Raw genomic sequence first — 22,781 nt, forward strand, 5'->3', positions numbered from 1 at the left:
CGTGCCCAAACTTAGATTTCCTAATGAACAGCTGCTTACTTTTTATCCACAGCTTGATTTATGTAAAACTCGATCCTGCCCCTTTAAGGCTGCTGGACCTGGCCGGCAGATTCCTTCACCAGCCAGCATTCATTGGAAAAACAAACATTTGCCGAGAAGCAGCCAGAGCAAACCTAAAAATAGTCTGCTGGTCCCCCACCACTGGCAAGTAAGCAAGTAAGCAGGAATTACATCCAACACAACCTGGAACAGGAGAAGCAGACCTTGAAATAAGCAGCTGAGATAAGGTGAGTAGATTGTTCGCTGCAGCTAACGAGGTCCATTACGAGAAACGAGAAACCAAACAAATCTCTGAGGCTGAAACTTGGAGGACAACCAGCCCAAATAGCTCCGCAAATAATCTGTCAAGGACCAGCTGGGAGACAGACGACTTAATAATAGAGGAAGAAGTTATTTCTTACAACATGCAGGAGCACACGACTGGTAAGGCGTATGAGGCGGTCATCTTGTACATTCAACAAGTAATACAGTCAGCTATATTGCAGCCATGCAGAAGTCACAAGGTTGCATGCATGTACACACAAAAACACACCTCCATCCTTGTCACAGTGCTGTTGTATAAATCGATGTGCAGCTGCATTTGGAATATGGTGTACAGTTGCAGTGGAGGGGCGAAGTAAGACACTGACACTTCAGCTTGGGTTGAACAAGGGCCACCTTATTAAATTACAACATACAAACCCAATTTAAAGTGACCTGCAGAGGGAAATTCTAGGTGCGGGACTGTCTCTAAGCAAGTAGCTTGCCATACAGCTTTTGGGTGACCAGCCCCTGCTGGGGCAAGGGCAAGCCCATCTGCTTACCCCTTATCCCTGCCACACCTTGTAGGTGAGTAGGGGGCCTTCCCACGTCATCCCCACCTGGGATTGAATAACCCTTGGGTAGATGAGATAAGTTACCCCAGAGGCAGCCCATATCCTGTCCTCGAGCCGCAAAGCCTTGCTGGACAGGCCTCTGGAACTGCCAATCACCTCCAAAGATGCCTAAGGGGGCCACCTAGCTGTCCCCTTCCCGCACCTTCCCGCCACAACAGGGGGACAAATCTCTATTTAGTCCCCCTTTACCCCACTGCCGAGAAGCATCTCTCGCAGACACCTCTGTAGGTCCCCAAGAAATAAATTGTTACCTGTGTCAGACAGGTGAACGCCGTGTGCCCTGTAAAGTTCACCCTTCCAGTGCTGAATGCGTGGATGTGGGAAGGGCAACCCACCATATTGAAGAAGGGCCAACCGAATCCGTCGGTTGACCATCTTCTGTGCTCGGTCTATAGCCCATGGATCCCATACCACATGCCACTCCCTCGGCGGGAGCATGTCTAACCAAATCAGACGTACGCCAGGCCACCGTTGCCTGATAAGCTGCATGTCAGACCCCCTGTCTCTTAAAAATGCTTGCAAAGCCCGTACAGGGCAGAGGTTAGGCACTGAAGCTGGGGCCAAATGTACGCACCCTTCTATACACCTCTGGTCTGTTTTGGACCTTCTCAGGACTATGCAGGTGCAACTTCCTTCTATGGAGATATCTGTAAACTGGAGGGCACACCCAGATAGATCTTGCTTACAGCAGACCACTACCTCTCCAGTCCTGAAAGCTCCAAAAAACAGCATAAGGGCCACTGTGTGAAATAGCTTAGCTTCATAGCTGGATGAGCAAATTGCTTCCCATTCCTCAATCATACCCAGCAACATGTCTGGCGAGATAGGGCGGTGGGAATCTGGTGGGACAGGTTGTTCTAGGGCCCACCCTGTCAACATGCGGCAGACCCTAAAGTCCCCAGCATGATCCAAAAAGCCACCAGCCTTCGCTAAAAAGGACAGCCCCACCAGCTTACCTTGACTGACATGCCGCATCTCCTGCCGTCCACCAGGAATTCCATGATGTGACTTACCGGAATAGGCCACTCTGGAGCATAGCCCTTGGTGGCCCAGAATTCTTGCATCGCCCTACCTGCCCTCCGGTAACTGGCGAGCGTGCTGGGGTTAATGGAAAGGCTTATGGCCCTTTCCGACTCTGCTCTCCAATCTCCCAAATCGCAGGGGGCATGGCTTCTGGCTAAGCTCTGGCCCACGGTGCCAACTGACAGAAACAATCCATCTGATTCTGTGACAGAGCATCAGCAACATCGTTATTAATGCCAGGAACATGCCGTGCCTGAAACAGAAAATTAAAGCGCAGGCATTGGAGAACAAAGGAACGGATGAAACCCATAACCCTGGCATTCCTGGATATAAGGGAATTGATAACCTGGACTGTAGCCATGTTATCACACCAAAAGTGGACCGTGGAGTTCCTGAGCTCCCAGGCCCACAGATAGACAGCCACGAGTATTGGAAAAAAAGCCAGAAAGGTCAGATCCTTGTCTAAACCTTCTTGCACCCATGTCTGTGGCCATTGGCCCTTACACCAGGAAGACCCGAAGACCACACCAAAACCATAACCCCCAGACAAGTCAGATTGTACCTGTAATTCTGCCTCTAAAAGTCAGTCCTGCCTCCAAAAGGATATCCCATTGAAATCCTGTAAAAAGGAGGACCACACCGCAAGGTCAGCGCGTAATGCCGCTGTAACACGAAACCTATGGTGGGGTCATGAGAGCCCCACCATGGCATCATAGACTCACCTTAGGAATGCTCTGCCAGTTGCTATGACCCGGCATGCAAAATGTAGGTGTCCTGCTAACTCCTGAAGGGTGGGAAGAAAAACTTTCTTGGCCCCAGTGACTTCTTTGATCTTCCTATGTAGAATAAGCAGCTTGTCATGGGGCAGCTTGCAGCATTGTTTGTCAGAGTCAATTTCAATGCCCAAGCAGGTCAAAAGGGTGGCTGGACCCTCGGTCTTTTCCATGGCTAAAGGAACCCCAAGTTCCTCTGTCAAATCATGGAACTGTGCCATTAAATGTTGGCATACACCCGCGCCAACACTTCCAGCAAATAAAAAATCATCCAAGTAATGCACCACCGAATCCAGCCCAGTCCATCTTTTGATAGCCCATTCCAAGAAGGTACTAAAACATTCAAAAACTGTGCAAGAGATTGAGCATCCCATAGGCAATGCTAGATCCATGTAAAACCTTCCTGCGAAAGTAAAACCCAGCAGTTCAAAATCTCCAGGGTGGGCTGGTAGAAGGCGGAAGGCGGATTTGATGTCGCACTTGCCCATGGAGGCACCTCGGCCACAAGCGCGCACCATGCGCATTGCACCATCAAAAGAGGTGTAGTGGATAGTGCATAGACTGTCAGGAATGAAATCATTAACTGACTGTCCACATGGGTATGACAGGTGGTGTATTAATCTAAATTCCCCTGCAGCCTTTTTGGGCACTACACCTAAAGGGGATACCCTGAAATGAGGGAGAGGGGTTGATTGGAATGGGCCAAGCACCCTCCCTGCCTGCACTTCCTTATCAATTTTCAGTTGCACAAGTGCCTCCATGCCCATGATAGATTTCAAATTGCGGGACATGAAGGCGACCCTTGGACCGTCATAAGGAATACGGAAGCCTGACAAAAACCCTTGCAATAAAAAACGGGCATCCCCGACCGCCAGGTAACCAGCAAGTAAGGCCCGTAAAACATGTAGCTTCATTGGGGAGGGGCCCTTTACCTTGATTAACTCCAGGTGGGGGCTGTTTCCTGCCCCCTTGCTGTTCTTTACCACCTCCCCTATAGAACCTGTGTCTGGGGCAGGCCGTGAAAGGGTGTGCAGCTCCACACATGGCACAGTCGTGTCGGTAACGACTTGGGGTGCGTGCGCAGACCCCCCCGAGGCATTTTAATTTTCTGTTATGATGGTAATGTTTGTAATTTGATCTTAGTTATGCAGTTTTTAGATTGTGAAATTTGATTTTAGATTGTGATGCTTTTGTATTTTCCTGTATTTTATTGTATTTATGTTCACCACCCAGAGAGCTATTGCTAGTCGGGCGGTATATAAGTTTTAAAAATAATAATAATAAAATAAAGTCCCAGCGCAACAGCCATGGTTGAACCCTTTGCCCCTCATTAATGCGGGGAAGGGTAGCAGCCGACTGCCTGCTGAGCATATGCCCACTGTCACATCTATCCCCAGTCATGGCCCTGCCTGCAGTCATGAACTGCAGGCATAATTCAGGTTCTTTCTTGTCCCACCGCAGAGACCCATCGCATGCCACCCACATATGAAATGCCTCATTGTAAGACAGCCAGGCCGGCCCTGAGAACTCTACATATGCTCTATAGATTATATCCAAGTACTTCAAGAGAGACAGCCCCCTTTGGGGCTGCCTTTCCATCAGCACTCCAGCATATATCAAAAATGCAGGCAGCCAATTGGCCCAGGTACTTTCAACTCTCCTGAGCCTAGGTTTCTCAGCCTCGCCCTCAGCATCTTTGCCCTTGTCCCTTTTGGGGTGTTCCCGATATAACAATAAAAACACAACCACGTACTCCCCCCGCCAAATTTTGTCCTTCATAGAGGGGAGCAGGTAAAAACCTAAAGCGACTGATGTCTCCCCAAAAGGGATGGCATTAACAGCCACCGACCCTAAAGGGTCGGACAGAGCACCCTGACCTGCCAGTGCTGTAGGCTGTTGAAGTTCCCCAGCAAGTATGGCTGTGGGTGCAAGCCCTTCCGCTGACATGACTGATGTCATCACCTGTCCAGAGCCTGCATGCTGCCAAATTTGGCTGCATGCAGCCTGGAGCGGTAGCTGGGACATACAAATAGCCTGTGATCTAGGCGGAGTAGCGACTGTGGCTCCTGGAGTGGTGACCAATGGCCCCAAAGGTGCCCACCCCCAACCTGACCCCCCCAAAGCCAGAGCAGTTTTTGGGGTGTGTACCCCTAGTTACTTATTTTTTTCTGCGTGTTTTTGTCCAGTTTGATTTTGCGTAGATGCCCTCCCATGTGCCCTGAACCCAGCAGAAGCTCTGGGCCAGGCGGGATGCAGTGGCATCTCGTGGGGGACACCCTCCCCTTTTCTGGGGTATATGATTTGTCCTGGCCCAGAGCAGATTTGGGGGCGTATACCCCAGTTACATATTTTTCCTGTATTTTTTTTCTGGTTTGATTTTGGATAGATGCACTCTTGGTCACCAACCTAACTACATCCCTACAGAAAGAAGGAATAGAAAAATCTCTGTATATATGAGTTCCAGAGACAATTTGAATTTTAGGGGTAAATGTTCAAAAAATTTCATCATAAGATTAAAAGAGCCTTTAAAAAAATGAGTGTGTGCATGCACACACACACACAATCATAAAGTAGAAATGACAATCATGAAGGCTCTGCACCAGATTTGTACAAATCACAAACCAAAATGGTCTTATTCAGGATGATTTGCATCCTGTCCAGCTTGGGCTAAAGCAGCTACAAACATCTTTAGAGTGGATTGGCTAGTTCCAAATTGATGTGTAGAGATTTGTACAGAGCTGTATTTTAATACCATCTCTAATGAACCCAAAATGGAGCAATTACAACACCATACAAGGAAAACACAAGGGTGGGGAGAGACAGAGCAAGGTTAGAATGATATTACTCCACCCAACATTTTCTATCACAATGCATGGAAGGGGTGAAGACTTAAAATATAGAAATCTTGTGTAAGTTCTGTCTCTTAGAAGCATTTGGTGGGAGCTGGATGGCATTTGTTCAGCTTGTGTATGTTTTCTATTATTTCCCAATCAATCCCAGTTCCATCCTTATTTACATATTTTTTTTAAAAAGTCTTTGTTTTTTTAATTTCATTTGATTCTTATTGCTTAGAATTAATATTAAACCTTATGGACATATTTAGCCACAGCTTTCTAATAATGATCATTATTATCATTCACTAATTGGCAAAAAAACTTGAGGTTTAAGAACTTACCTATAGCCCACAGCTATTTCTATCAAAATTTAAAAAGCAGGGAAACTGGGCAGCTATAGTAAATGCACCAGAGGAGCAGGAGACCTGATCTCCTCTCTGAGATATTGGACTGCCCTACAAATTGGTCAAAATCTAAACACCATTTTGGTTAGTCTTTCACAGTCAAATCCACTTGCTGTGTAGCTTGGAAGAATTTGGTAACGTGTCTCTGAGCATATGGTTTTTAATCTGGGAGGTAAGAAATGGGATCCTGTGCAAGGGAAGGAGAGGGCAGGTTTGATCATTTGGATGCTTATAGAGTTCCATGCAATCATGCTTAAGATAGGGAAAACTGACCATGGGGAGGAGGAAAAGGAGGGGGAAGGGGAAGTAGGGGATTGAAAAGGGATGGGGAAGGAGGGGCAAAGGAAGGGGGAGGGAAGGGATAGGAGGGAGAAGGGAGGGAGGGTTTGATCATTTGCATACTTTTTGAGTTCAATGGGATTTATTTCTATGAAATCATGTTTGAAAATGGAAATGGACTGCCTTCAAGTCGATCCCCACCTATATCGACTCTTTGAATAGGGTTTTCATGGTAAACGGTATTCAGAGGTGGTTTCACCATTGCCTTCCTCTGAGGCTGAGAGGCAGTGACTGGCCCAAGGTGTCCCATCCAGAGCCGAAAGAATGAGGCTGAAGTGTGGGTGAAAGTAAAACTCATTTTATTAGCGTAATGGATACATCAAAGGCATTGTGCTTCATAGGAAACCCTGTGCTAACTCACTAGAATCCCTAACTATACTCTAGACATGCTCTGCAGCGTGTGAAGGAAGTTGACTCAACGACTCCCCACTGGGAGCGGCAGGCTTATGTAGGAAATGTTTTCAAACGTAATCTCTGACTCCTTCGTAATTCCTGTCTTTGCCTTGTCCGTTTCTCGTGGCGACGGGAACGAGCAGACAGGGGACACGCATCCAATGGCTCATCTGAAGACACCTGCTCCCAAGCAATGGGCTCGAGGTCAGGGGGCTGTGCCACACTGGTATCCCCCTGGGAACTGCTTGGCAAGCGAGGAGCTGGCACTGTCTCTGAAGCTTCCCCCAACAAGTCCTCTGCATCAACTGCGGGTGGCACGCTCGGCTCCTCGGAAAGTGCGCTACTCGTGGGAACTGGCTGGAGTGCAGGCTGACCCCCTCCCGCAAGGTCCTGGTCAGACACAACAATCCCCAACTCTGCTTCTTCTGGCAGCAGAGGCACCTGAAACTCATGCCTCCCCCCTTCCTGTCCTTTCTGAGTTAGCTGAGGCTCAACACAAGGTCACCCAGTGACCTTCATGGCTGTGTGGGGATTCAAACCCTGGTCTCCCAGGTCATAGTCCAACACTGACTCAGGAAAGGGGCAGGGAGGGGAGGAGAAGAGATTGGGTGGGCGGGCACTGGGCACAAGGGAAGCTCCTTTCCTTTCCAAAAGGAAAACATTGTGAATAGTATCATTCTGTTTCAGGCTTCCCCCCCACCTTTTTATTCTACTGCAGACACATGTAGCCTCCCACCCAAATTTAAACCAAAGCTGTCCCTGGCCACATCCACACCAGACCTTTATTTCACTTTGGACAGTCATGGCTTCTCTCAAAGAATCCTGGGAAGTGTAGTCAGTGAAGGGTGCTGAGAGTTGCTAGGAGACGCCCTGTTCCCCTCACAGACCTTCAATCAGAGTGGCTGACTGTTAAACCAGTCGGGCCACTGGAGCTCTGTCAGTGGAATAGGAGTCTCCTTTCAGCACCCTTCACAAACTACACTTCCCAGGATTCTCTGGGGGAAGCCATGACTATCTCAAGTGAAATCAAAGTCTGGTGTGGGTGTGGCCCCCTGATTAACCAAGCCCAGCAGCTGTGAGTCTGGTGTTTAGAATTCTGACAGTTGGTTCTTACCGAGCATGCCCCACTTTATCATAGGCTGCCAGCCAAAATTTATTAAATTAATTAAACATTAGCCAGGCTTTTTTTTAACTTTTAAACTGCAGAAGATGAAGGTTGGAGTATGAGGCAAGGTTAGTATTAGGATTACAGGTACTCTGTGAACATGGCTGACTTTTAATGAATTTCAAAGGTTTATGAGAACTCTCAGAGAAAAAAATCCAAAAGGGCTCTGGGTTTTTTTTTTTCTCTTTTTAGACTTTGAACTCTCTATTCTCTCTGACTGTTTTGTGTATTGCCATGAAAATTGAGAGGGTTGTTAAGCAAGCGTTTCTGAGTTCAGAACTACAAGTTTTGTAAGGTTTTGTGTTGAAATGAGCTTATGGGAAGCATCAGAATGTCATGGTGGGTATTTTCAATTTAACATTGTGGAATGTGAAAAACCCACACTGCCTATAGTATATAGCCACTCCTGTGGCTGTATAATTATCATCCAACCTTTTATATATAAAAAAACTTCATTGGAAAAAGCATGTTTTAAAGGTGACAAGCAGATACTACATGTGTCTAGTTAGTATCACAAACCTAATTCTTAAAAACCTTCAGGGTTGTTTTTTTTCAAACCTTGAAGGAAGCAACAGGAGAAACACAGGAGTGAGGCATGATAGAGCACTCATAGTATTCTTTTTTTGAAAAAACAAACTTTAAAAGTGGTTAGCATTAAATCCCCTGGAGCTACCCACCTGAAATTTACCAGGGTTAGTCCCCTCTATAGGGACTACAATGTCTCCAAATGTAATGTTCCTATTTGCATATCACCTCTATGTTGCTGCCAGCCTGTGCCTGCCTAATGCTACATAATTGTGTCTAGTATTGCAAACCTAATAAAAAACTCATTTTTTTCAAAATCTTGGAGGAAGGAACAGGGGAGTGCAGGAATATGACAACTCGCATGACTGATCACTCACAATCTTTTAAAAACGTTTTTGGAAAAGGCAAACTTTAAAGGTGGCAAAATTTCACATCCTGTGTGAAAAAAACCTCAAAACTGTTATGTCCATTTCAGTTTTAAGTTAGAGTTAACTCTAAAGGTGACTAGCATGAAAACCCCTATAGGCATTCAAAACAACAACTATGAATAGGGTAAATAACAATGGTAACATAACCACACTACATCTTAGTGCAGGTATAATTTTCTGCAGTGATTCTAATATTTATACTAGCTCAAAAATAATGGCTTGGGTCCTGCAGAGCTTAAGCTGTGTTAGGTCTTACAACAGTCCAGTCCCAACATGATGTTTTAATGCCAGGGCTTAACCTCAGAAAATGGAAAGGTGAAAGAGATAAGACTGCTCTTGAGCAGGTACAAAGTGCATCTTCTTTACCAATGAATAATGACAGAGAGCCTCAATGCATCAGAAATGAGGAGGGGGAGTTCCAGTTCAGAGCATATTATTTCAAGACAGACCCAGCATGTGACCCAGCACCTCTTTCTCTAGAAAATGAGCAGTGATGTCCAGGATTCCTCTCCTCCTTTTGCTGAATTCCCATCTGGTACCCTTCATATTCAGGACTCACCCTTGCCATGAGTCCTAAGATTATGTCATGTGCATCCTTAATTTCAAAGGCTTCTTTCAAATGGCCAGGCAGCACCCAACATTGTTGTCCCATGAATGGAAGAATCTTCAGCTCATGGACCAAAAGTTGCTCTCACAGACGGATCCTTGCATAAGTGCAAATGAATTCCATTAATGGATGCCCCAACCATTCACAGAACAGCAGTGATGCCAATCATCAGACACACAAATCGACTAATGATCATTTACTGTCAATAGAGGAACATGTACTCAGAGTTGCACTGCCTGCTCCTCTTCCTCTTCCCACATGGCAGTGTCCTCCTCACAATGGCAGTGCTCCTGCTGTTCTGTTCTTTCCTGTTTTCCCCTGCCACCCCCATTCCTTCTCCTCTTCTCTTTCTTATTTTAATTTATTTTTTTGCCATCACATTAGCGGTGACAGAACTAGTGTTTTCTTCATCACCCCCTCCAGCTCCTACTCTTTGTCTTGCTCTGAGAAAGGCTCGGGGGGGCTACCTCATAGCAAGGCATTCTGGGTGAGGTGGTTGGCAGAGATAATCCTAAGAGTGTACTAGCCACTCTGTAACATATGGCAGCAGTGCAAGTGCTCTCCTGGCCACTTTGTTATGTTATGTTAACAAATGTAAATATACTGCCTTCAAGTCAATTCCGACTTATGGAGACCCTATGAATAGGGTTTTCCTGGTAAATGTTATTCGGAGGTGGTTTTACCATTGCCTTCCTCTGAGGCTGAGAGGCAGTGACTGGCCCAAGGTCACCCAGGGAGCTTCATGGCTGTGTGGGGATTTGAACCCTAGTCTCCCAGGTCGTAGTCCAACCTCAAGGTGGCTTACAGAAAAAGTAAATATAAATATAAAAATACATCAACAAGGAAATACACCAATAAAGCTTTGCCCAGAATGACTTGTTTTGAAGAATAGAGAGGGGAAAGTGGTATCAGAGAAACCAATAGGAACAAACCTATGGCTTGCTAAATTGGGCCCTGGTGGGGTGCAGCTGTGGACGATGGGACACAATTATCAAGATGGCTTGCAAGAGGTGTACAGGCCTGAACCAAATTAAATTAAATCTAATTTGAAATGGTAACAAAAGCTGATAGGGTAACCATGGGCACAGGAGGAAAGGGCTCCAGGACTTTTCAACATTAATTAGAGAATGATGCTTTTTCACCTCTGGATCACAGCTGCAGCTGCACATTTTCTTATTCTTCTACACAACTGCAGGAGTCCTGCCCTCATTGACTTTTGACCATCCAACTTGTGGTCAATTAGGTACCCTAATATCTAAGTGTTGATTCCAACCAAGTCATTGTGCAATCAGAATGACTTCCTCTTACTTAATAGAACTTCCCTTCCATCGCCTCCTCTGTTGTACACCCTTCACCCACAAATCTGCTTTAGAAGGTTGGGGATAACCCAAGAGCAGATTTGGAAGGGGCTGTGGCATGCACAGGAGGAGAAGAGGAAGTTGTTGCAAAAGCGTAAGTCATTCCACTCATGTAATGACTTCATCAGATTCAATCCATTGCTTGTACACTTAAAAAATCATTTATCAGATATAACAGAATTCTCTAGTACAGACTTTCTCTGAATGAATTCATTAAGAGCTCAATAGGACCATGCAAATGATGGGAAGTAATGAGTTTCAGCTTCAGCTCGTGAACATTACATTCCTGAACTCTCAGGATGTCCCCCTCTCAAAATGAATAACCTCTTCTCTTAACAGAGAACAATGCACATAGGTGTTTTAGCAGAACTTTATTATCAGGAGGCTAATTAGTATCATTCACATCTTTAATAAGAACTGAGTTGTGTGTTTCCATGGGGACCTAGTGAGTCAGGGAATGGATGTTTTGGGGAAAGGTTTGACTTACACAATTCAGTATATTACATAAATACAATTCTTTGGGTTAAATCAGCTAAAGATCACCCATGAGTAGACCCACTGAAATTAAATGAACCTAAATTAGTCATTGCCATTAATTACAGTGGGTCAACTCTGAATAAAAGTTAGTTGAATACAGCCCTTTGCCTTTCATTATTTTTGAACTAAGGTAAAAAATGCATCTGGGGAATAATGAAACCATTGGCACTCCTGGGTGAGATAGCAAAGAAAGAAATCCAGTTATTTTGCAACTAATTAGACCACAGAAGTTGTTAGAAATGTTTGCTGCTTGTGGAATTAATAGTATGTTAAATTGTACTAATCAACTATGCCATTTTTTTCTGATTAGCCAAAGGCAGGACTCTAGCATCTTGCTCATGAGTCCATCTACAGAAATCCACTTGGAAGATGTTATGATGCAGTGCTTTTTGCACTGAAGTCCAGTCTAGTGCAAGAATTATTTTTAAGAAAGAAAGAAAGAAAGAAAGAAAGAAAAGTATATTTCAAAATATACTTTGGTAACATTGTCATTTGACTGTAAATTACCAGTGTTAGTTTCATCCCTGAAAGATTGCACACCAAAACATTCAGGGAACTGAACATTTGATTTCCTTGGTGTTTAGTGTAAATCCACAACTCTGGTCATCTTGAGATATACAATGAAAAGGATATAAAGGACACATGTCACGTTCTAACTAAGGGCTATATGCATGCAGGAAGAGATTTATGTATGTGTGCCTGGACAAGAAATTTGGCAAGCAAATGGATACTGCACATACAATTCCTCTTTCATTAACTTAGTGATCATGAAAAAGGATGAGAAATAGAGAGAAGGTATGTTTGGGAATCTAACCAGGATTATCTTGACCATTGCACTTGACCAGTCAAGGGGACAAACTGAAAAAAGAAGCAATGTTGGACAAATAACTTCTCAATATATGATCATATAAATGCAAATTGTTTAACAAGGTTCTTTACTTTAGAATACGTAAAAACTGCACAATCTTCACATAATGGCACTATTACATCTAGAACTGGGTCAACTATGTTTCAAATGTCTGCCACCTCTTACCTGGCTAAGGTCCCAGGAGTCCTCAGAAGCTCAAGTGATCTCTTCATTTCAGAGAACCACCTGGCATAGGCCTTGCTCCAAGAGTTTGTGCTGGGGGAGGCTTTGTGCTCCATGCTCCCTTACAGGGTGATGCCGAAGCCTTCTGGTGGTTTGGCCTGGTTCAGAGCAGTGTATTCCGGCAGCCTCCCCCACCTTCCTCTGCTCACTGTGGTAGCAAGCACCTCCTTGTCCAGGATCGGGTGGTGTTGCAGCTTGCGACCTGCCGTTTGTGCCCAGATGGGCTTCAGTGGTAGGCCCATGTCTCTCCTGAATCCGTCTCGGCATCACCTAGCTAGTTTTCAGGCCTTCATCTTTACTTGCTTAGGTCTTCCTATGTCCCCACTACCTGGTCCTGGAGCCTTAACTTCCACGCCTCCCCCCTCTGGGGAGGAGGTGCCACCCAGGCCTGGGATTAATATGGCGATGCCTATTGTTGTCCTTTCTCCCCACACACACACATCTTCAGGCTGGATTCTGGTTGGGCTTTGGCCCTTGTGGCCTACTGGAGGTAGTGGGCATAGGCGCCTGATTCTCCCTATTCACATGCAATCACTTTTGAGGGATATTCCATTGCACTTTTGTCTTTCCACCCCTCACCCCCCACTTCATCTGTGGCAATGATTTGGAAGTGGTGCATAAAGACTCCTATGTCCTCCCCCTCCCCAATTTATATGTGCTCTATTAGCCTGGTATAATAATAAGTTGGTATACTAATCAATAAGTTGGTATACTAATCTCAATTTCTCATTGTTCAACAGATTCTACTAGTTTAATTTTGTTCAACAAAAATATGGAAGGTGGTCAAGCAGGCAGTTCACCCACAGACCACCCTTCATCCAATGATGTGCCAAACATGGGCACCTTACGCACACCACTGGCTTGGGTGGAGGCACTAGGAAAGAGCCAGGCAGCCCAGGGTGACCTGGGGCCACCTCCAGCGAAATCACCCAGGTTAGCATCTAAAGGTAATTGTATGCATGGTTTGATCCTCAGGGTGGCTGCCTTGGACAATGAGGCTTCCGGTTGGTCTGTGGACATCCCAGTCAGTCCAGACAGTCTGCATCCCACAGTACCCTCGGTTCCAGCTTCAGAGACCTGGGGTGGGCTCACTCTGAATTCTTAGCAGACTGCACCCACATCTTTTGCCCCCATGGTGGTGCCCTTAGTGATTCCAGGCCCGGAATCCCAACCTGGTTCCTGCAGTGTTGGTGTCCCCATCTGCTGGGGCTGGTGAGTCTCTTTGCACACCTACTCATGGGGGTCAGGCTTGACCTGCTCCCATCCAAGGAGTGACCATGTCCTCTACCCAGTCTGTTTACATGGGAAGAGTCTTGGTCCCAATACAGCCCCAACTTCCCTGGCCATCAGTGGTGGTGGCACCTTGGCAACGGCCTACACCTGGGGCTGCTCTGTCGATTAATTCCCTGCCTCTTCCCTTTAGTGTGTACGCCCAAGGAGACACCTCACTTGCCCTTGGGGATCATCACCTTCAGACAACAAAGGAGAAGGTTTGGAGAGGTGAATATGTGGACACTTGTGGGTTATATGCAAATGTGCCACTCCATGAAAAGAAGGGCTCTTTCTATTTGCAAAACCAAGATCCAGAAGAGGCTCCCTACTGGAGGAAGCACGGAAGTGATTTTTTTTGCTAATTATCTCTTCTCCATGCACCCACAAGTGCCACCTTCCATGCTGTTCCAAAGGAAGGTGGAATTGGCAAAAATCACCTCTTTATTCTCTTCCTTCAGCTTAAGCAGAACTCTGCTCATTAGAAGTCTGGATCCAGTCCTTTCTTGGACCACATCCACCTGTTCTATTAGATGAGAATGGCCAGAGTAGCACATCACTTTTGAAACTTCAATATGGATTGCCCCTGTTGTTCCACTATTGTGGCGAGATGATCAGAAATGGCCAAATATTTCTGGAACATAGGAAGCTGCCTTTTACAGAGTCAGACCATTGGTTCACCTAGCTAAGTATTTCTTTTTCTTTTTTTACATTTACTTTTTAAAAGCTCAGAAACAGTTTTAAATTCTCTGTATAAAACATCAATAGCTAAGGATTGTCTAAACTGACAGGAAGGATTTCAGGAAAGAGCCTCTTACACTTCTACCTGGAGATGCCAGGGATTGAATTTGGGATTTTCTGGCAGATGCCCTACCACTGAGATATGGCTCTTCTCCTTCTGCACAAATTCCACACTGGTTCATCCAAAATGGCATATCTCACAAGGGATCATGCCATCAACCCAATAACTGCTGGGGAAAGAGATGTTGTAGAATAAGATGAAATCAACCATTTTATATGTTATCTCTCAACTGGAAGATTATTAGTGAAGGAGGGATGTCCAGTTGTCTGGCCACTTGCTACTTATTTTCCCCATTTTCCTTCTCAGATGTACCACCCCGCTCGCTGCGCATCTGGCGAATGGGGCATAGTTGCTGATGGGGACGATGCTGCCACCACCATCATGAAAGAGGCCAATGTTGTGTGTCAAAGTAGTTATGCGTTCGCAATGTACGGCATGGAGGGGTTGAGCTAAGGGGTTTATTTAAGTCCCGGCCACGCCTCTTAGCCTCTTCTTTGGCGTGCAACACCCACCCCACCCTCCCTTTGTTATGGTGTGTTCATGGGTCGCTTTGGGGCTGAGTAGGAATTTTTACCCTTCCCACCCTTGTTTTGCGGGCAGGTTTTTTGCCTGCTCCACACTGTGAGAGTGGGAGGGAATTGGGTTAGGGGGCATTGTGATTAATAGGTGGTTTTGGCTGATTTGACTTTGACATGTTTAAACTGTTAAGGCCCTATGGAGGGCAAGTTGTTATGGCACGGGTGCAGGAAGGTGCAGGAAGGGAAGTAGGTAAAGACAGCTAGGTGGCCCCCTTAGGCACCTTTGGAGGTGATCGTTGGTTCCAGAGGCCTGTCTGTCAGGGCTTTACAGCCCAAGGGCAACATATGGGCTGCTTCTGGGGCCAACTTACCTCATCCACCCGAGGGTTGTACGGCCCGGGGGGTGACGTGGGAAGGCCCCCCTACTCACCTACAGGGTGTGGCTGGGGTAAGGGGTAAGCAGATGGGCTTGCCCTTGCCCCAGCAGGGGCTAGTCGCCCGAGAGCTGTATGGCAAGCTGCTTGCTTATAGACAGTCTCCACACCTAGGTTTCCCTCTGCAGGTCACTTTAAAAGGGGTTTTGTTATAATTTAATAAAGTGGCCCTTGTTCAACCCAAGCTGATGTGTTTGTGTCTTATTTTGCCCCTCAGCTGCAATTACTCTCAGTCACTCCTTGCATCTCAGATACATATTTGCGATTCCTAGTTATGCTAGGAACATTTGATCCCCTTGTATGTTACTAGAAGCTTCCCAACAGAGGTATAAATCATTGAGCTCCTTCTTGAGGTCTGTGTGTCTCAGATAAGATGATAACCTTCTGCATGTTGATGGCCATGATGTTTTAGGCCCATGAGATTACTTCCTAGCCTATAACTCCCTAACTTGATCATCTTTCATAGTCCGCCATGAAATATGGACAATTCACATTGATGGTCTTGCTGTGATTCCCATTTCATAACCCTAGAATACCTTGAAGTATGCATAGTACTCTCCTATCCTCTACCCAACCCCAAGAGTAATATCTATACCTGCATACTACCTAAGCCTCTGAGGCCTAATTTATTTATTTATAGTGAGGTTAGGGGTTGAATAATCAGATAGTAGTACAAATAGAGTGGCAGAAAGATGGACCACACACTTATGAAAGACTGAGGTTGCAGTTTTACGGCTATTGCAGACACTGATTCTAAAATTAAATGGATTAGATTTTTGTTTCAAGACAATAATAAACTTCTTGTTGGAACCACTCTTTTTACCATGCTGCTCAAGAGCTATAAGGATGTCAGAGCAGACTTTAGTCTTAGCAGGATTCATCACATGGAGTTTTAGATTGCTAGTTGCTGTTAGAAATTATACTGAATGTAAATTAACTTTACTGCCCTTTTCTGCGTAGTCCTCACGGATTTATATGATTTAACTGTTCAGGTTTCAACAAGAAATGCACATATGCTAAATTCCAAACTCCTTGTATTAATTTGATTGCCCTATTTTATGTGAGTTTAACATCTTTCTTTATTGTCTGATTTTGCTTACAAGAACTGGTCAATAAATGTTCTAGCTGTAGCAATCATGTTGTAAGCAATTCTATTTTTCACCTCCTGGAAATTATTTCTTTCATATACAAGAGAACAGACAAGAATTTGATTAATGGTCCCTCTCTGAGCAGTAGGATAAGGACAATAAAGCTGATGAAGGCTTGTAAACATGGATGACTCAGTCTACACTAAAGTGAGTAATATATATATATATATATATAAATCTGTCTGTCTGATGTTCATGACAATATACAAAGTGATCTGGCTAATTATTTGCATGTAAATGTTCTAAGATTCAGTTTCTGTCATCTCCAATTAAAAGATAACTGGCAGGTGAAAGACTTCTGCCTCTCTTATTGGAGAATTGCTATTAACAGTAAACAGTATTAGGTTTGATGAATGAATGATCTGACTTGGTGTAAAACTGTTGTACATGTTCATATGTGTTCACATTTTAAGTAATCTTAAGATTCCATTCCTGGTACTCTATAAACCTACAGTCCTATAGACATGTAGTTAGTAAATGTTATCAAAATCATGGACTGCCCCTCACCCCCACCTCAAATAAATGTAAGAGGCACTTGTTCCCTGAGATGTGTGGTTTATGTCTTTTAATCTAGGTGTCTGTAGATATCAGATGGAAACGTTAGCTTGGTTAATAGAAATTGCAGCTCCCTGATCTTCTTCATGCAAATCATGAAGATATTGAAATCATGAAGATGTTACCACAGATGATTTGAGAGGTCAGGGATATATCTGGATTGGAAGAACATATTGCAAAGCCAAGGGGCTTCCACACTTGGAACAAAATGAAGTTCATATTTTTCACACGTTTTGGGAATCCAGGCACTGTTAAAATCTGTGCCTTATTCTGTGATCCTATATCCACTTACTAGTTCAGAGTAAGTGCGATTGAATTCAAAGGGACTTACTTTTGAGCAGACATGCAAAGGATTACACTGTTAATCCAAACAAGTTTACATGGGGCGAGGGATTGTTTCTTTGTGCTTTCAGTCTAATTCCCATTCTTCTAATTCTTCTGGGTTATCTTTTCCTGACACTCATCTCTTACTTTTACATTATAAGCAGAGCTTGGAAAAGTTACTTTTTTAAAACTACAACTCCCATCAGCCCCAGCCATCATAGCCACTGGATTGGGCTGATAGGAGTTGCAGTTCAAAAAAGTAACTTTTCCTAGCAGACCATTGGCCTGGTTTTTAAAATACTTCTTAGCTGATTTTAATAAGTCCATAACAGAGTCAGTGGCTAAGTTCCTCTTTTCTGTCCAAAGGAGTTGTAAGAGGATTCTTCTCTTTTAACTGTTATTTATTTCTTTTATGTTGTACTTTCATATTCCTGTATCTTAATTCTTCTGATGTTTTACTGACTATTTTATTTGATTGGGTCTGTGACCTTAATGAACAAATACAATACAACTTTTCCAAGCTCTGATTATAAGCACTATTATTTGGATCCCTTCTGCCACAGGAAGGCAGAAGGCATGTTCCACTTGAGCCTCCCACTTCACAATGGTTACCATTGGCTATGGCAGTGTAATATATAATTCATATATGCATATATAGAGCTTTGAAGATGGAATGCTCAGAGGGGCTTCATTTGCAGAAGCTAAGTAGTGGCGGTACTGTCCTCCAGGTTCAGGCCATGTGGTGCCAATGTGTCCAGAGAGCAAATCCAAAAGTTCTCCCTTTTGGTCAATGCTGCTGTTTGTGCTGGCATCTCTATCGCTGTAATGGAAAAGTCCAACAGGCTGTGACCCTCGATGTTAAAATGCTTTGCAACTGGTTGCTCCACTTTTTTTGTCAAGATTGCCGACTTGTGGTTCCTGAAGCATGTGCGTAGGTCAGTTGTGGTCTTTCCTACGTATTGGATATGACATCCTGGTCTTTTGCATTCAGTGATGTAAACTATATTGCAGGACCTGCAGGTGATGTTCTGTTTGATGTAATATGATGTAATTATTAACAATAAAAACCTCTGTTTGGTTAATCACAATTACATTCATATGTATTTTTAGGTGATTAACAGAATCCTTATAGGGATCTAGAGCAAGCTTGAGTGAAGTTCTTATTGTTGCTTTGAAAACTGTCTTATATATATATAAAAATTACATCAACTCTATCCATCCCTCTATTAAGTTTACATTTAATAGTACAAATGACAATTTGCACATCCCTTTTCTGGATGTCCTTCTTAGCATTGAAAACAACAAAATAGTCACTACAGCAAACCCACTGATGCCCACACCTGTTTAAACTGGAAATCCTGCCATCCTATGCATATAAAGAGGAACATTGTGTATAGCTTAGCTCTGAGAATCAAACTTATTTGCAACACTGAAGATAAATACCAGAGAAGGATCAGTGAACTTAAAGAACACCTTCTTCGAAGAGGATATTCTCCACGTATTATGAATTGCAACATCCACCGAGCCTCCATTCTGTCCAGAGAGAACTTCCTCCTTCATACTGAGGTGTCAAAGAGCAGAGAGCAACGGATTCCATTTGTGGTAGATTTCCATCCAGCATCTCCTAACTATCACCGAGCAATCAAGGAGAGCTACCCATTGCTGGCAAACTCTGAACATCTTACCAGAGCCATCAGCAGGCCTCCTGTTATAGCATTTCGCCAACCTCCTAATTTGCGTAGACTGTTGGTGAGAGCTGTGCTTAAGCCACCTATCACCAATCCAGTGTCTCATCCTTGTCACTCCAAATGTTGTATCACCTGTGTGTACCTCAGGGAGACAGCCACTTTTACAAGCACTAGGACAGGCAGGACATATTACATCAAACAGAACATCACCTGCAGGTCCTGCAAAATAGTTTACATCATTGAATGCAAAAGACCAGGATGTCATATCCAATACGTAGGAAAGACCACAACTGACCTACACACGCGCTTCAGGAACCACAAGTCGGCAATTTTGACAAAAAAAGTGGAGCAACCAGTTGCAAAGCATTTTAACATCGAGGGTCACAGCCTGTTGGACTTTTCCATTACAGCGATAGAGATGCCAGCAGATCCAGCAGCATTGACCAAAAGGGAGAACTTTTGGATTTACTCTCTGGACACATTGGCACCACATGGCCTGAACCTGGAGGACAGTACCACCACCACTTAGCTTCTGCAAGTGAAGCCCCTCTGAGCATTCCATCCTCAAAGCTCTAGAACTGCCACCTTGGTAACAGCATTTGTATGTCGGCAGCTGATGAAGGCGGAAGCTGAAACATTTTGTTAATATAATAAAAACCTAACATAAGAACATAAGAAGAGCCTGCTGGATCAGGCCAGTGGCCCATCTAGTCCAGCATCCTGTTCTCACAGTGGCCAACCTCTGTTTGGTTAATCACAATTACATTCATATATATATAGAGAAAGAGAGAGAAATATAGGATGGTATTAAATGCAATTAGGGGAACCAATTAATTGATCTAATTAAAATGACTTAAAAACTTTATTGAAGTTTTTAGCAGAAAAATAACTGAAGTAAACAGAAGTAACAGAATGACAAAATTCAATAGCCCAGTAATCAGTCTACAGCATTGGTATATGCAGAGAATGAGACCCTTAATCATAGTACAATCCTCAATCCTATGTATCTTTATCTTTACTCAGAAGTCATACTAAGTTCATTTGCATTTATTCTCCAGTAAGTGTACCTAGGAATGCCTTGTAAGTGGGGTGGGCATGGTTGGAAAACATATTCTACAAATTAATAATGTGTTCCAGGATCCGTAAGTTTGAGGTAATATTGTTGATTTACAGATTGATATATATGGCATGAAATTATATCATATTTGTTCAAATTATATAATACTGGATCTAATTTTGGATATTTTTCCCATGTGAAAATATTGAGCAAATATGAAACTAGACTATAAATCTGACCAGCAGCTCTCCTGAGCCAAAATAGTTGGCTTTACAATTGTTGTAGTGAATTCAGCATTTACTTCCTCTGACATCTAGTTTTGAACTCAGTTGGATCAAATCAGTGTGCGCATTGCAAAACTCTGCCATAAATAGATTGAGAAATGGATCGTGAGATGCCAGAAATGTATTGACCTTACCTTGTCTGAGGTTATGCCATCCCCCAAATATGTATTTATTGAGCATTCATACTGATTTGTTTGGACAAAATGTATGAGGTGGTTAGATTGCTTAACGGAGCATTCATTCTGATTTGTTTGTGGTGTGATTATATTACAATAAGCATGTATTCTACATTTCCTTACAGGGTGTGTACACATTTTCCCATTGGCCATTCATTCTTCAATGCATTTCCCCATCACTGCAAAAAGTCTGATTCCTTTTTAAAGTGAATTTGTTGCACTAGGATAATAGAGTGCTTGTCTACTTTAATTGTACAAACCTAAATTTACAGTATGCACCTGAATCCCTCCTGCAAAAATAGTGATGGTCTGGAGGCATCCTGAAATAGAGCACACTGCAGTTTCTATGCCCTTTGTAACAAGATGCTTTCTTTCCATCTAGGCAAAGAGGTAAACATGCTGAAACACGGAATGAAAGAATGCAACACGTGTGACTGAGTTCATCTTAATTGGATTCCCCAATCCCTGGGAGATAGAGATCCTCCTTTTTCTGACGTTCTTCATCATTCTGATGGCAACAATGATTGGGAACATCATCATCATAACTCTGATAATCATTGATTACCGCCTACATTCCCCAATGTATTTCTTCCTCTGCAATTTGTCTGTCATTGAAATCCTTGCAACTCTGCAAGTGGTGCCAAAAATGATGCAGAACTTCCTGCTTGAAAGGAAGACCATCTCCTTTTATGGGTGCCTGGGTCAGTCATACTTCTATTTCTTGTTTGGCACCTCTGAGTATGTTCTACTAGCTATGATCTCCTATGATCGATATGTAGCTATATGCTACCCACTTCGATATAGCACAATCATGAGTGGGAAGGTTTGTATCAATCTTGTGGCAGGTTCTTGGATGAGTGGGTTCTTCTCCATACTTGTTCCCACTGTGATGAAGCTGGGCTTGCCCTACTGTGGCCCTAATGTGATCAACCATTTTTTCTGTGATAGTGCCCCTTTGCTCCACTTAGCCTGTGCAGACATCAGCCTCGTGGAGTTTATTGACTTCCTTGTCTCACTTCCCATTCTTCTGGGTTCTCTTTTCCTGACACTCATCTCTTACCTTTACATTATAAGCACTATTCTCCGGATCCCTTCTGCCACAGGAAGGCAGAAGGCATTCTCTACTTGTGCCTCCCACTTCACAGTGGTTACCATTGGCTATGGCACCTCTGTCTTCATCTATGTCAGGCCTTCCCAAGCCAGCTCTATGTATCTCAACAAAATTGCCTCACTGATCACTACTGCAGTGACACCCTTGCTCAACCCCATCATTTTCACATTTAGAAACCAGAAAGTCCAAGCGGTTTTCAGGAACACAGTTAACAAGTACATAAGTATAAGAAAATGTACAGGTTGACAAGGACTGTTAATTTATTTTTATTCTTTCCTCCACCCACCCCTAAATTTCCTTCAAGGTGATTATAGTTGTGCAAGCTCCTCTCTTTAATCCTCATAGTAATCTTGCTGAGTAGGCTAGGCTAACAAATAGTCACTGGCCCAAGGCTATTCAGTGAGCCTTACAGATGAGAATGAATTTTAACCAAGTCTCTTCATCACAATATCCTAGGCATTACTAAAAACATTCCAATGTATGTCCCTATTCTCTCAACTTTATTTTTAGATGTTCTGTAGAGTCTGTATGTGCAGAACCATCCAACAAACCAAAGATTTCTCATGTAAAGCATCCGTTGTATGTATTTAAAATCAAAATTAAGGGTTAGAAATGTTAGACAATATATTTTAGCTTTAATAAATAAACCAATAAATCCTTGGTTTCTCTATTTTTTTTATGTTGCATCTTATTTGATTAGTGATGGAAATATGAGAAATAGTTCAAATATATATACTCAAAAAATACCAACAGGGTAAATGTTTTTATTATCATAGGAAGAAAGGGAATGAGATTGTAATGTTAAACTTAAGTCAAAATTAAATGAATATCTTAGGAGCCAGTGTGATGTAGTGGTTAAGGTGTTGGACTACAACCTGGGAGACTAGGGTTCAAATCCCCACACAGCCACGAAGCTCACTGGGTGACCTTGGGCCACTCATTGCCTCTCAGCCTCAGAGGAAGGCAATGGTAAACCACCTCTAAACACCGCTTACCATGAAGAC

At 43.7% G+C, this 22,781-nt stretch overlaps 1 protein-coding gene across 5 annotated transcripts; it reads left to right on the plus strand.

Annotated features, from left to right (window-relative positions):
• The first annotated feature begins 130 nt into the window (after nt 1–130).
• On the plus strand, nt 131–22,419 carry LOC133366179 (olfactory receptor 6M1-like). Of its 5 annotated transcripts, XM_061588980.1 has the most exons (5): nt 131–287; nt 13,152–13,344; nt 13,835–13,911; nt 16,627–16,729; nt 21,049–22,419. In XM_061588980.1, the coding sequence occupies exon 5, from the start codon at nt 21,178–21,180 to the stop codon at nt 22,021–22,023; it is 846 nt and encodes a 281-aa protein (XP_061444964.1). In that variant the 5' UTR covers nt 131–287; nt 13,152–13,344; nt 13,835–13,911; nt 16,627–16,729; nt 21,049–21,177; the 3' UTR covers nt 22,024–22,419. The 5 variants fall into 5 exon arrangements, with proteins under 5 accessions (XP_061444964.1, XP_061444962.1, XP_061444963.1 ...); XM_061588982.1 differs by lacking the exons at nt 131–287; nt 13,152–13,344 and adding an exon at nt 13,577–13,623; XM_061588978.1 differs by lacking the exons at nt 13,152–13,344; nt 13,835–13,911.
• The last annotated feature ends 362 nt before the right edge of the window (nt 22,420–22,781 follow it).

The sequence above is a fragment of the Rhineura floridana genome, chromosome 11 (assembly GCF_030035675.1).
Source record: "Rhineura floridana isolate rRhiFlo1 chromosome 11, rRhiFlo1.hap2, whole genome shotgun sequence".
Taxonomy (NCBI): Eukaryota; Metazoa; Chordata; class Lepidosauria; order Squamata; family Rhineuridae; genus Rhineura; species Rhineura floridana.

What these genes read in the sequence shown, in the direction of transcription:
- LOC133366179 (XM_061588980.1), top strand. Translation starts at nt 21,178, where the DNA reads ATGGCAACAATGATTGGGAACATCATCATCATAACTCTGATAATCATT.